General features: G+C 33.9%; 3 protein-coding genes across 7 annotated transcripts in view; 2 read left to right on the plus strand and 1 right to left on the minus strand.

Annotated features, from left to right (window-relative positions):
- The window catches only part of LOC126736984 (epsin-2), a 29059-nt gene extending 22271 nt beyond the window's left edge, over positions 1 to 6788 (minus strand). For 3 of the 4 annotated variants that reach the window (XM_050441640.1, XM_050441638.1, XM_050441639.1), the window contains exon 1: positions 6420 to 6788. The gene's annotated coding sequence lies outside the window, so the exon portion shown is untranslated. The remainder of the gene's footprint in view (positions 1 to 6419) is intronic. The other variant, XM_050441637.1, reaches the window with a different exon arrangement.
- A 179-nt stretch (positions 6789 to 6967) lies between these two features.
- On the plus strand, positions 6968 to 7943 carry LOC126736987 (probable 28S ribosomal protein S23, mitochondrial). Its single transcript, XM_050441644.1, has 3 exons — positions 6968 to 7157; positions 7221 to 7382; positions 7590 to 7943. The coding sequence occupies exons 1-3, from the start codon at positions 7114 to 7116 to the stop codon at positions 7894 to 7896; spliced, it is 513 nt and encodes a 170-aa protein (XP_050297601.1). The 5' UTR covers positions 6968 to 7113; the 3' UTR covers positions 7897 to 7943.
- Positions 7944 to 8598: 655 nt separating this feature from the next.
- LOC126737819 (deoxycytidylate deaminase) lies at positions 8599 to 9798 on the plus strand. Of its 2 annotated transcripts, XM_050442879.1 has the most exons (5): positions 8599 to 8757; positions 8841 to 9076; positions 9133 to 9346; positions 9412 to 9514; positions 9572 to 9798. In XM_050442879.1, exons 1-5 carry the CDS (start codon positions 8735 to 8737, stop codon positions 9608 to 9610), a joined length of 615 nt encoding a protein of 204 aa, XP_050298836.1. In that variant the 5' UTR covers positions 8599 to 8734; the 3' UTR covers positions 9611 to 9798. The 2 variants fall into 2 exon arrangements, with proteins under 2 accessions (XP_050298836.1, XP_050298835.1); XM_050442878.1 differs by having other exon boundaries at positions 8600 to 8757; positions 9412 to 9798.
- Positions 9799 to 13789: the final 3991 nt, after the last annotated feature.

Below are 13789 nucleotides of genomic sequence, written 5' to 3' on the forward strand. Positions count from 1 at the left end.
AGAGACGTGAAATGCGGTAGAAACCCAAATAATCGACTTTTGACCCACTTTTTGGCATGAAAACCCATCTGAGACCCAGGAATCATTGACGATCGCAATAAATTGATGGTTCACGTCTGTGATTAGTTCAATTACATACGAAAAGTAACATTTCAAGATGATTCAAGGCATATTAGAGACGTAAAATGCGGTAGAAACCCAAATAATGGACTTTTGACCCATTTTTTGGCATGAAAACCCATCTGAGACCCAGGAATCATTGACGATCGCAATAAATTGATGGTTCACGTCTGTGATTAGTTCAATTACATACGAAAAGTAACATTTCAAAATGATTCAAGGCATATTAGAGACGTGAAATGCGGTAGAAACCCAAATAATCGACTTTTGACCCACTTTTTGGCATGAAAACCCATCTGAGACCCAGGAATCATTGACGATCGCAATAAATTGATGGTTCACGTCTGTGATTAGTTCAATTACATACGAAAAGTAACATTTCAAAATGATTCAAGGCATATTAGAGACGTGAGATGCGGTAGAAACCCAAATAATGGACTTTTGACCCACTTTTTGGCATGAAAACCCATCTGAGACCCAGGAATCATTGACGATCGCAATAAATTGATGGTTCACGTCTGTGATTAGTTCAGTTACATAAGAAAAGTAACATTTCAAGATGATTCAAGGCATATTAGAGACGTGAAATGCGGTAGAAACCCAAATAATCGACTTTTGACCCACTTTTTGGCATGAAAACCCATCTGAGACCCAGGAATCATTGACGATCGCAATAAATTGATGGTTCACGTCTGTGATTAGTTCAATTACATACGAAAAGTAACATTTCAAGATGATTCAAGGCATATTAGAGACGTAAAATGCGGTAGAAACCCAAATAATGGACTTTTGACCCATTTTTTGGCATGAAAACCCATCTGAGACCCAGGAATCATTGACGATCGCAATAAATTGATGGTTCACGTCTGTGATTAGTTCAATTACATACGAAAAGTAACATTTCAAAATGATTCAAGGCATATTAGAGACGTGAAATGCGGTAGAAACCCAAATAATCGACTTTTGACTCACTTTTTTGCATGAAAATTTATCTGAGACCCAGGAATCATTGACGATCGCAATAAATTGATGGTTCACGTCTGTGATTAGTTCAGTTACATAAGAAAAGTAACATTTCAAGATGATTCAAGGCATATTAGAGACGTGAAATGCGGTAGAAACCCAAATAATCGACTTTTGACCCACTTTTTGGCATGAAAACCCATCTGAGACCCAGGAATCATTGACGATCGCAATAAATTGATGGTTCACGTCTGTGATTAGTTCAATTACATACGAAAAGTAACATTTCAAAATGATTCAAGGCATATTAGAGACGTGAGATGCGGTAGAAACCCAAATAATGGACTTTTGACCCACTTTTTGGCATGAAAACCCATCTGAGACCCAGGAATCATTGACGATCGCAATAAATTGATGGTTCACGTCTGTGATTAGTTCAGTTACATAAGAAAAGTAACATTTCAAGATGATTCAAGGCATATTAGAGCCGTGAAATGCGGTAGAAACCCAAATAATCGACTTTTGACCCACTTTTTGGCATGAAAACTTATCTGAAACCCAGGAATTATTGACGATCGCAATAAATTGATGGTTCACGTCTGTGATTAGTTCAATTACGTACGAAAAGTAACATTTCAAGATGATTCAAGGCATATTAGAGACGTGAGATGCGGTAGAAACCCAAATAATGGACTTTTGACCCACTTTTTGGCATGAAAACCCATCTGAGCCCCAGGAATCATTGACGATCGCAATAAATTGATGGTTCACGTCTGTGATTAGTTCAATTACATACGAAAAGTAACATTTCAAGATGATTCAAGGCATATTAGAGACGTGAGATGCGGTAGAAACCCAAATAATGGACTTTTGACCCACTTTTTGGCATGAAAACCCATCTGAGCCCCAGGAATCATTGACGATCGCAATAAATTGATGGTTCACGTCTGTGATTAGTTCAATTACATACGAAAAGTAACATTTCAAGATGATTCAAGGCATATTAGAGACGTGAGATGCGGTAGAAACCCAAATAATCGACTTTTGACTCACTTTTTTGCATGAAAATTTATCTGAGACCCAGGAATCATTGACGATCGCAATAAATTGATGGTTCACGTCTATGATTAGTTCAATTACATACGAAAAGTAACATTTCAAAATGATTCAAGGCATATTAGAGACGTGAAATGCGGTAGAAACCCAAATAATCGACTTTTGACCCACTTTTTGGCATGAAAACCCATCTGAGACCCAGGAATCATTGACGATCGCAATAAAATGCTAGTTCACGTCTGTGATTAGTTCAATTACATACGAAAAGTAACATTTCAAGATGATTCAAGGCATATTAGAGACGTGAAATGCGGTAGAAACCCAAATAATCGACTTTTGACCCACTTTTTTGCATGAAAACCCATCTGAGACCCAGGAATCATTGACGATCGCAATAAAATGCTGGTTCACGTCTGTGATTAGTTCAATTACATACGAAAAGTAACATTTCAAAATGATTCAAGGCATATTAGAGACGTGAAATGCGGTAGAAACCCAAATAATCGACTTTTGACCCACTTTTTGGCATGAAAACCCATCTGAGACCCAGGAATCATTGACGATCGCAATAAATTGATGGTTCACGTCTGTGATTAGTTCAATTACATACGAAAAGTAACGTTTCAAAATGATTCAAGGCATATTAGAGACGTGAGATGCGGTAGAAACCCAAATAATCGACTTTTGACCCACTTTTTGGCATGAAAACCCATCTGAGACCCAGGAATCATTGATGATCGCAATAAATTGATGGTTCACGTCTGTGATTAGTTCAGTTCCATACGAAAAGTAACATTTCAAGATGATTCAAGGCATATTAGAGACGCAAAATGCGGTAGAAACCCAAATAATCGACTTTTGACTCACTTTTTGGCATGAAAACTTATCCGAGACCAAGGAATCATTGACGATCGCAATAAATTGATGGTTCACGTCTGTGATTAGTTCAGTTACATAAGAAAAGTAACATTTCAAGATGATTCAAGGCATATTAGAGACGTGAGATGCGGTAGAAACCCAAATAATGGACTTTTGACCCACTTTTTGGCATGAAAACCCATCTGAGACCCAGGAATCATTGACGATCGCAATAAAACGCTAGTTCACGTCTGTGATTAGTTCAATTACATACGAAAAGTAACATTTCAAAATGATTCAAGGCATATTAGAGACGTGAGATGCGGTAGAAACCCAAATAATGGACTTTTGACCCACTTTTTGGCATGAAAACCCATCTGAGACCCAGGAATCATTGACGATCGCAATAAAACGCTAGTTCACGTCTGTAATTAGTTCAATTACATACGAAAAGTAACATTTCAAGATGATTCAAGGCATATTAGAGACGTGAAATGCGGTAGAAACCCAAATAATCGACTTTTGACCCACTTTTTGGCATGAAAACCCATCTGAGACCCAGGAATCATTGACGATCGCAATAAAACGCTAGTTCACGTCTGTAATTAGTTCAATTACATACGAAAAGTAACATTTCAAGATGATTCAAGGCATATTAGAGACGTGAAATGCGGTAGAAACCCAAATAATCGACTTTTGACCCACTTTTTGGCATGAAAACCCATCTGAGACCCAGGAATCATTGACGATCGCAATAAATTGATGGTTCACGTCTGTGATTAGTTCAATTACGTACGAAAAGTAACAATTCAAGATGATTCAAGGCATATTAGAGACGTGAAATGCGGTAGAAACCCAAATAATCGACTTTTGACCCACTTTTTGGCATGAAAACCCATCTGAGACCCAGAAATCATTGACGATCGCAATAAATTGATGGTTCACGTCTGTGATTAGTTCAATTACGTACGAAAAGTAACAATTCAAGATGATTCAAGGCATATTAGAGACGTGAAATGCGGTAGAAACCCAAATAATCGACTTTTGACCCACTTTTTGGCATGAAAACCCATCTGAGACCCAGGAATCATTGACGATCGCAATAAAACGCTAGTTCACGTCTGTAATTAGTTCAATTACATACGAAAAGTAACATTTCAAAATGATTCAAGACATATTAGAGACGTAACATGCGGTAAAATGCGAAATAATGGACCGTTAACCTCCTTTTTGGCATGAAAATCTGAGAACCAGGAATCATTAAAGATCGCAATGTTTGGCGTAATTTTTCAATCAGTTGACCAGAGAATTCGGATATTTTTTTTTTTGGAAAACTGGACGAAAGATTACGTCAAACGATGACTTCCAATGCTTGGAATACAATTAAAAATCAGTGAAAAAATATTAGAAAATACTTTAAGTGCATACAAGATATACACCATGATGCTTGAAAGAAATATCTTGAAATGCTTACAGGAAAATTAAAGTAATAAATTTGAAAATTACCGCAAAAGCCTGAAATACGCAAGAACAGACTTTAAACTCCTGGAAAAAGTAAACCAAGCCCAAAATCAGTCGAAAATAGTTTAGGGAACAAAAATATGAAAATTGATTCCCAATTTCTGGAAAATTGGATAAGAAATTTAAAATGACTTAGAGGTCTGGAAAATATAGAAAAAGAGTTTAAATTCTTAAAAGAAATAAACTATGATTTCAATTGCCTGGAAGGAATGAAACGATTTAAATGACCTTAAATGCCTGAAATAAATTGGAAAATGATTGGACATGATGAGGTTTTTAAAATAATAAAACTGTTGATAAGGAAAAATAATTGTAATCAGGTAATTACTGAACCGGTCTGATTAGAAATAAATAAAATGTTCTTTGAGGCAATATTAGGTGTTTTTCTTTATGTATTATTTATTATACAGGCTGCATATTAGAGAAATATTTAAACTTTGGTCGTCAGCAACTTTGTTAATGACTATCATGTAGTGCTGTTTGTTTGCTTCTTTTTTATTAGTGAATATACAAATAGATGTGTCTTGTACAGGCCAAAAATGAAATTCTATGACCTTATATTCCAATATATTTGAAACCAGTGACTTGAGGTTTCATCTATTAATTACTATTTAATTTAAACAAGTACTATTCCTTCGAGTTTGTTAAAAATGCTGACTCTCTCAGGTGTTCAATACTAATAAGGGACCTTGGTTGAAGAAGGGTATACATTGCCATTGGATAGATACCAACCACCACTAACATTTAATATTAGCTCATCTTTTTATACAAAAAAAAAACAACAATGAAAAAAATATATAAAGATTTATTATGCCTTGAAAGCCTTTAAAGGTTGAAAAAAATCAAGGCCATATAGCTCATTGCTTATTGAATGAATTTTTGGCATATTCCTATAAAAAGATACATGGAAAGTTTGAATGGAATGTGTATTGTGAGATGGTACATGTAAAGTGATATGGACAATCTATAGACGAGCAAATAAGATTTCAATCAAGTATTGAGCTGTCTTATTATAATGAAATTCTTGATCATTGTAAAACCTGTAGTGAATGTACTTGCAAATTTTACACTAAACTCTTTCCAGTCTGTCGATATGAAATGAATAGTTTTAACTCCAGACAGAGGAGACATAGTGGGTCCTGACAAAGGCAAAGTACAGTGTATACTGTAATTAAAATGTCTGCTACTATGTTTAATGAATCCTAGCAACTTTAAAGAATTATCAATAATGTGATTCATATGTGCAGTGATGTCTAGGTTGCAATCAACAAGCAGTTCCAAATATCTTATCTGTTGCACATACTCAACGAGTATTGTTGATATAATGAGTAAAACTACATGATTGTTTTAACCTTAGAAATAAAATTATTTCTGAATAACTCCCCTAACAATATAATAAATATATTTTAGCTTACCACATTGTTGTATAACTTGAGTTTACTTCATTTTAAGGTAGGTATGAAATAGTGATTTTAATTGAATTTATTTTTGCAATATTGAGCTATTTGCCCCGTTGCGTTTTGCTACAACAACTGCTGAATTTTGCATTAATACCTTCAAAACAAGAATAAAGTCTAAAGATTAAAAACTGTACCTACACTGCATACTAAAAAAGCAATAAAAAAATGTTGCTTATATAGGACCTTGACTTAATAAAACACCATTGCCTAAACAAAAACTCTCTTTAATAACACTTTTTTTCGATTCAGTTATGTGGGTTACTGTTTGATAAGCATATTAATCAGTGTATTGTAATTAGTTCTGCAAGAAATGCTTAATTATTGCCAGTGGTTGTTTAACAGGACTCAAATTTTTACAGTTTGACACAAAAACCAAGGACTGATAAAGAGAACTTTAAAATGCACACAAATAAAACTGAGCTTATCATAACACATACATACCAATTTCCTGCTGACAATTTTTTGGGGTGGCGTCTAATAAAGCGAAGTGTTGCTATACGACTTAAATCGAAACTTAATAAATGATTAATTAGGTATGTACACAATTTACGTAGTCTAAATAAGAGATATTTTTCCTGGCCCTGATGACACTACACTTTTATTTTCAATGAACACAACATGGCCGAATTTCGTCGCTCATAATCGCTTTATTCCGAACATTAATTGGGGATACAAAGGGGGGCCCTTCTCGCTTTAATCGCACTAATAAAAATTCACGTGATTATTATTTATTTACCCGTTTACGTGATAAAGAACCAACACCTTTTCGTTTCCACAAAAAATTTTTAATAAAACTTTCAGATTTGACGTTTTAAACGTCAGAGGCAATCAAATGATTGGTGCGCATGTCAGTGCTTTGACAACTGTCACATTTAAATATTTCCCGCTAAAATTAATATTCAGGAATTAAAATACAGCCTCAAATCCTACTTATGCTTTATTATTGAATTAATATTATATATGTTGTATTTCTTTATAAATATTTAAAAATCTGAAGAGACCACAAACCAAAATTAATTATTAAAATGTGAGGTTATAATACACAGCAGACCTTTCACGTGTTTGAGGTTATGTGCACAATTATATAAAAAAACAACAAGCTTTAAACTAGAAAAATAATTAAAAAAGTAAAAGTATGGCTAGTAGCAGGCTAGAAAGAATCGGAACTATATTTACTCGGTAAGGCTAAACCCCAAAGAGCTCCCAATATTCGGTTTATCTATAATAATCAATCTATTATAGGACACAAGGTTTAATCCAGTCCAAGGCTCTAAACTGGGAGGACAGGCCCTTGTGGTACGATGTGTACGCCGCTTTTCCCCCCAAGGAAACGCCCCAATACGACAGGCCAGTCCCCAATATAAAACTGAAAAATATATTTTACCCAGAGGATAGAATAAGAGCGTAAGTCAACTCATTCCAAATATAAAAAGAAATTGAGATTTTTCAATATTGAAACTTTTAACACCAATAATTGGCTATTAACTTGAGTTTACAGACTGCTTTCTTAAAAATACCTGCTTTGGTGCCTTACATTTTGAGGTTGTAAAACACTTTTTCCCATACATTATTGTGGTTGCCCTTACCCTGACTGTCAAATGCATGTTTCAGTATATTTCATCGCAACAACAAACGTATCGGAGCCACTCATTTGGCAGGAGGAGGCAAATCTTTAACACAAAAGTTTATAGATGTATACAGTAAACTGTCGGTGCAGTACGACGGTACGGCCACAGAAGAACAAATTTATAAAGAAGCCATTGAAGTACTGAATAGAGAACGAGGTGGTGCTAAAGAGGCTCAGCCTCAGCAAGAGCCCGATGATGTGGAATCTGTGAGTTTAAGCATGGCATTCAAGGAGGCTCAAAGGAAGCAGCAAGACCAAGGAATAAGCGTTAGAGATATTTTTAAAGACTAATTTGTGTAGTAGTGATTTGTATAGAGTTAATATAGAAATTTATTAGATATTGTTTTATTTGTTTATTTCTGACTATTGAGGGTAAGTATCACTCAGGGGCTTATAAGCTATTTAAGTCAGGCTTTTGGGGCTAGGAGACAATGGGTAAGTAAAGGACTTAAACAGGAAACGGTATGTACCTATTTCTTCTCCAGAATACAAGAAATGGGGTAATTGTGGGCCTGTTTTTTGAGGTTATGTTTTGCTTTGAAGCTTTCTGCTATGTATTTCCTTAGTCCATCTTTACTGCTGCACGCCAACAAAATATATTATTACATTTTAGATGTTAAATATTTATATTTTAAATTAATTTAGTAAGTTTACTTATATTTTTATTAATTCTTCATTACGACAGACGTTTGCTCATTTGACTTGACATAGGTGACAAGTGCGACAAGGACCACAATAAAACCGTATGGCGTAGTATGATCGAACCCTGTAGCCAATGAGGGCCTGTGAATATTTGTAAATGAAGACAACTTTGACAGACTACTTACAAGATAGACCCCTGTATTTAATAAAATTAAATATAAATTTGATTAAACCATTCATAGAATTGACTAATTACAAAATTAAATAGAAAAATGTCGTTCAATTTTTCACTAAATAAGAAACATTGCAAATGAATATTAAAACGTGGCAACATCGCGTATATTTAATGTCAAATTGCAGTAAGACGTGACGTGACCAAAGTGACAGATGTCAAAGTTTCAAAATAAAACAACGTTTATTCCAGTCCAGAAACTTTTTATTTATTTATTTTAAAATAAGCGTTTTTTTTTAACGAAATATATCAGTTATGGAGTCCAAATTGCAAGTTAGGTAACTATAAATATATACCACATGCCTTATTCATATTTCATTACTAGAAACTGTAGTAGTGCCTATTTGACCCCGATTTTTAGAGATATTAATAAAAAACGTGAGGATTACTTAGATTGGGCTGAATATTTTATGGCTACCGCTTTTCTGGCCGCCAAAAGGAGTAAGGACCCTTGTTCCCAAGTTGGGGCTTGCCTGGTGAATGAAAACAATGTTATTGTCGGAATCGGTTATAATGGAATGCCCAAGGGATGCCACGATGATGAATTCCCTTGGGATAAGCATTCCAATAACAAATTAGATAATAAATTTTTATATGGTAAGGAAAACATTTCAATTAAATATAAGCCATAATTATTAATTTTTTAATTTTAGTGTGCCATGCAGAAGTAAATGCAATACTCAACAAAAACTCAGTTGATTTAAAAAACTGTACATTGTATGTAGGACTATTCCCGTGTAATGAATGTGCCAAAGTAATAATTCAATCTGGAGTAAAAGAAATCGTCTATATGTCTGATAAACATGCGAAAAAATTGTCCACAATTGCCTCTAAAAGGATGTTGGACTCTGCAGGGGTGAATTACAGGTATTAGAAATAATAGAAGATTAATGAGTAATGTAGGTATCCTATGGTCGCTGTTTTTTTTTTAGGCAATTTATTCCAAAAAATAGACAAATACTCATAGATTTTGACGAAATCAATTGGAATGACCAAAGCCAACTGCCCAGCCCCCAAAAAGACTTGTCTATTAAGGTACAAAATTTGAATATATCCAATAGGCAGGAGACTAATGATTCTGAACTAAATCAGGATTTTACTGGACATAATTCTACTGTGGCAGAATCTTAGCAGGTTTTCAACGAGGGATATTACTTAAAATAGATTTGTGAGTGTATTTTAATAATTGAGTGATATTTTTGTATAAAGCTGCTGTTCGATAATATTAGTGGAATATGTGCTTATTGGGGTGCAATAAAAGTGCATTTGGATTTATATTGTAGCTCATAATGAGTAAATATATGAAGGATTATAGAAAATTTGTAGTTTTATTTAATACTGCCGAATATGTAGAGGAGGTTTATACAAATAAACAACTTTTGATCCACTTTTTGGCACGAAAACCCATCTGAGAACCAGGAATCATTGACGATCACAATGAATTGATGCTTCATGTCCTTGATTGATTCAATTATGTAGGAAAAGTAACATTCCAAGATGATTCGAGGCATATTAGAGACCTGAGATGTAGAAACCCAAGTCTTTTAACTCAATTTTCTTATTGAAGAGAACTTCTGAGGTCTATAAGTCTAACCCTATTTCAAACAAAATATACATGTTCGTTATATGGATTTCTGCTTACCACGGAGACCCTTAATAGTTCAAATATGGTAATTTCGGCAAATCAATGTCTATTTTCCCTTTCAATAACAATAATTAAAAAATTTATAAATTCAAGAGTTCCTGAAATGTTTGTTTATTTACTGTCAACGGTGACATATCAAATGTCAACCCCCTTGTCACTACTGTCAGTCATAATGTCTCGCCCCAATATGGCCGCCGCTTTGGCCAATCAAGTGTCAATTACCCTAAAACTCAGATATTTTAGTACATTTGACAACACTGTTCCCATCTATTTATATGCATCCCCAAAATATATTCCCTAAGAACTAAGTAATGTAGATGAAGTGCGGCAACGTTGTTCCCTTATCAGCTGGTCCACGTCAAACATTGTAAACAGTGCATCCCTTAGCCCGAACGGAAAAACGAAAAAACCCTACGGGAGAGAGAAGTTCACCGGCGGTCTGTCTGTCATTCAATTCAATTTCCATCCCAACATGGCAGATGATGATAACAGCGGGTCCGCGGTACGGTCTTGAGACTACTCACTACGTTCTTACCGAGTTTTCGTACCCCCCCCGAGTTCGGGGATGACGTTAAATCATCAGCCGATCAATTTTGCCCCGTTGTAATAATCGTCGGTTGTTGTTGTTGTTGTTGTTTTTTTTCTTTTTTAGTTTAAAAAGGGAATTCGTGTGGCTATCAAAGTATATTCGCGATGGCGGACTTAACGAAACCGCCGCTCAGTGACATTAAACACCCCGAGGAGGTGGTGAGAATGGCCATGAACGATAATTTAAAGTTTGCGGTGCTTATTGGGCTCATCGAGGTGGGACAGGTGACCAACAAGGAGGTGGTCAACACTGTATTACAACTGGTAAGTGGAGTTTGGTTGTTTTGGGGGCCAATGTAAACATGAGACAGGAGGTGTTGGTATTCTTGCAATATTAAGAAAGATTTTATATGGTCTTTTAAAGGGAGTGGCTCTAGAGTTAAAGAACTTAGGGCGAAGAAGGTATCGGGCATAGTTCTGTGGATAAAGTCGAGGCAAAACCATTGAAAGTTTATGACATAATGTATACATTTTAATTTATAATAAACTATAAGAAATAAAAAACTATAACTTGACTTTCCTGAAATACTAGCCCTCATTATTATCGTTAAACCTACATTGAGCCAAAAAACTACATATATACAGAGAAAGTACCATACCATGCAGTAAGTTTTTGTTTTCGAAAACATACTATATATTTGATTTTACATAAGAACTCAAAACAGTGCATATAACTCTGATTTCAAGAATTGTATAATATTCAAGATTTTATTAAATTTTTAATTGAAATAATATGTTATCTAAACATAACCTACATCTATTTGACCAAGAGAAGATATTTTAGTTTATATACAAATATCCTAAACATTTTCATGTTTCTTAGGTTATTAGGTAACTCATTATATACCTTCGACACACAGTAAATTGGGTTTTTCATTCCTATAAAAATTCCTAAATCTTTATGGAAGCTATTGCAGTTAAACATTATTTTAAGCACCCTATTTTGTATTACTAGAACAGTACTAAATTTTGTTTTACAACATGTATCCTATATAGATAAAAGATATCTTATATGTGATAAGAAGAAGGTATTTTTGTTTTATGTGTTTGATAACTTCTACTTTTATGTATGTAACATACATGATAGAATGCAATGAATTTTTTGTGTAATTTTATTTATATGCATTTGTCAGTTAAGAGATTCATGAAAATATTTTAATTGCTTCCTAAGTTATGCCCAAAAATGTCTGTCAATGTATTAAACTCCTGATGTAGCAATATGCGGTTTAAAAACCTCATAGTGGGCAGGCTTTGGACTGTGTCTAACAAAATTGCCTCTAACTCGTAAAGTTTTAGAGGTACAGAAAACGTTTTCATATCAAATTAATGGGTTACAAACTCCCTTTCTTTTACTTAAACTCTTTAAAGAATGTTCCAATTATTTCATAAAAATATTCTCATGAATAATGAACATTTGCCAAGAAAATTTGCAAGAAAAAAGGGTCTAACCAAAATTGCTCTAATTACCTAAGTTCTTAACCCAGAACTATGTTTTTACTCTTAATTCCATCCTCAGGAACTACTATTTATGACTGTAAAAAAATCATTACAATAACCAAGTGGTTCCCAAGTTATGCCCAAAAATGTTCGCTAATAATAAAAATCTCAATAATTCAATCTGAATCTAAAATTAACAAATCTGGTGGCTTTTAGACCTTGATTGACAAAATTGATTCTTACTCAGAGAGTTTTTGAGATACAAAAATTGTTCGCATATCAAATTAATTGGAAAGAGATGACCTTTAATTGCTTAAAACTCTTTTGAAAATATTTTATTTATTTCCTGAAATATTTGCAAGAAAAGTGAAATTTATGTAAAAAAATTAGACAAAAAAAATGCCCCAAGCAAAACTGCCTGTACTACTCAGAACCAAGTTTTTACCCTAAAATTCTTCCTCAGGAACTGCTGCATGTAAATATGAAAAAATCATGAAAATAACTTAACGGGTTTCCAAGTTATGCCCAAAAATGCCCTCAAGTGAATAAAAAGACTTTGATTGACAAAATTGGCTCTCACTCAAAAAGTTTTTGAGGTACAAAAATCGTTCTCATATCAAATTATTGGGTAAGAAATTCCCTTTATAGCCTTGAAACCCTTTTGAAAATATTCCAATTATTTCCTGACATATTGACAAGTAAAGTGAAATTTGTTAAAAAAAATGAGGCAAAAAAAATGCCCTAACCAAAACTACTCATATTACCAAAAATGTTTACTCAGAATCAAGTTTTTACCCTCAAATCCTTCCTCAGGAATCTTTCTACATGAATGTGAAAAAATTATGAAAATATTTCCAGTGGTTCCCAATTTATGACCAAAAATGTTAATGTTACAATATGTGTTTTAAAAGTGGCAAATTCGGTGCCTCTTGGACCTTGTGTGATAAAATTGCCTCTAACTCAAAAAGTTGTACCTCGACAACTTTTCGTTCGCATATCAAAATATTGGGTAAGAAACACCCTTTCTTGTATTAAAACTCTTTCAAGAATATTCCAATTATTTCATGAAAATATTCTCAGCAAGAAAAAGAAGCCCAACCTAAACTCCTCTAACTACCTAAATCCTTATTCTAGAATGATGTTTTTACTCTTAAATTCATCCTCAGGAACTCCTTTATAAGGATCTACATGAATTATGAAAATATTTTAATTGGTTCCTAAGTTATGTCCACTAGGGAAAAAAACTTGGATATGTGTTCTAAACACCTCAAATTTGATTGTTCTTGGACCTTGTCTGATAGAATTGCCTATAACTCTGAAAGTTTTAGAGGTACAAAAATCGTTCTCATATCAAATTATTGGGTAAGAAATTCCTTTTATAGCCTTGAAACCCTTTTAAAAATATTCCAATTATTTCCTGACATATTGACAAGTAAAGTGAAATTTGTTAAAAAAAATTAGGCAAAAATATGCCCTAACCAAAACTACTCATATTATCAAAAATGTTTACTCAGAATTAAGTTTTTGCCCTCAAATCCTTACTCAAGAATCTTTCTACATGGATGTGAAAGAATTATGAAAATATTTCCAGTGGTTCTCAATTTATGACCAAAAATGTTAATGTTACAATATGTCTTTTA

The sequence above is a fragment of the Anthonomus grandis genome, chromosome 6, assembly GCF_022605725.1.
Source record: "Anthonomus grandis grandis chromosome 6, icAntGran1.3, whole genome shotgun sequence".
In the NCBI taxonomy this organism is placed as follows: Eukaryota; Metazoa; Arthropoda; class Insecta; order Coleoptera; family Curculionidae; genus Anthonomus; species Anthonomus grandis.

Excerpts from the sequence above, each read along its gene's own strand:
- LOC126737819 (XM_050442878.1), top strand. The coding sequence starts at position 8,735 with ATGGAGTCCAAATTGCAAGTTAG. Across the intron at positions 8,758-8,840 it reads GAGTCCAAATTGCAAGTTAG|AGATATTAATAAAAAACGTG; the intron begins GTAACTATAAAT and ends CCCGATTTTTAG. Across the intron at positions 9,077-9,132 it reads AGATAATAAATTTTTATATG|TGTGCCATGCAGAAGTAAAT; the intron begins GTAAGGAAAACA and ends TTTTAATTTTAG.
- LOC126736987 (XM_050441644.1), top strand. The coding sequence starts at position 7,114 with ATGGCTAGTAGCAGGCTAGAAAGAATCGGAACTATATTTACTCG. Across the intron at positions 7,158-7,220 it reads ATCGGAACTATATTTACTCG|GACACAAGGTTTAATCCAGT; the intron begins GTAAGGCTAAAC and ends AATCTATTATAG. Across the intron at positions 7,383-7,589 it reads CCAGAGGATAGAATAAGAGC|TATATTTCATCGCAACAACA; the intron begins GTAAGTCAACTC and ends TGCATGTTTCAG.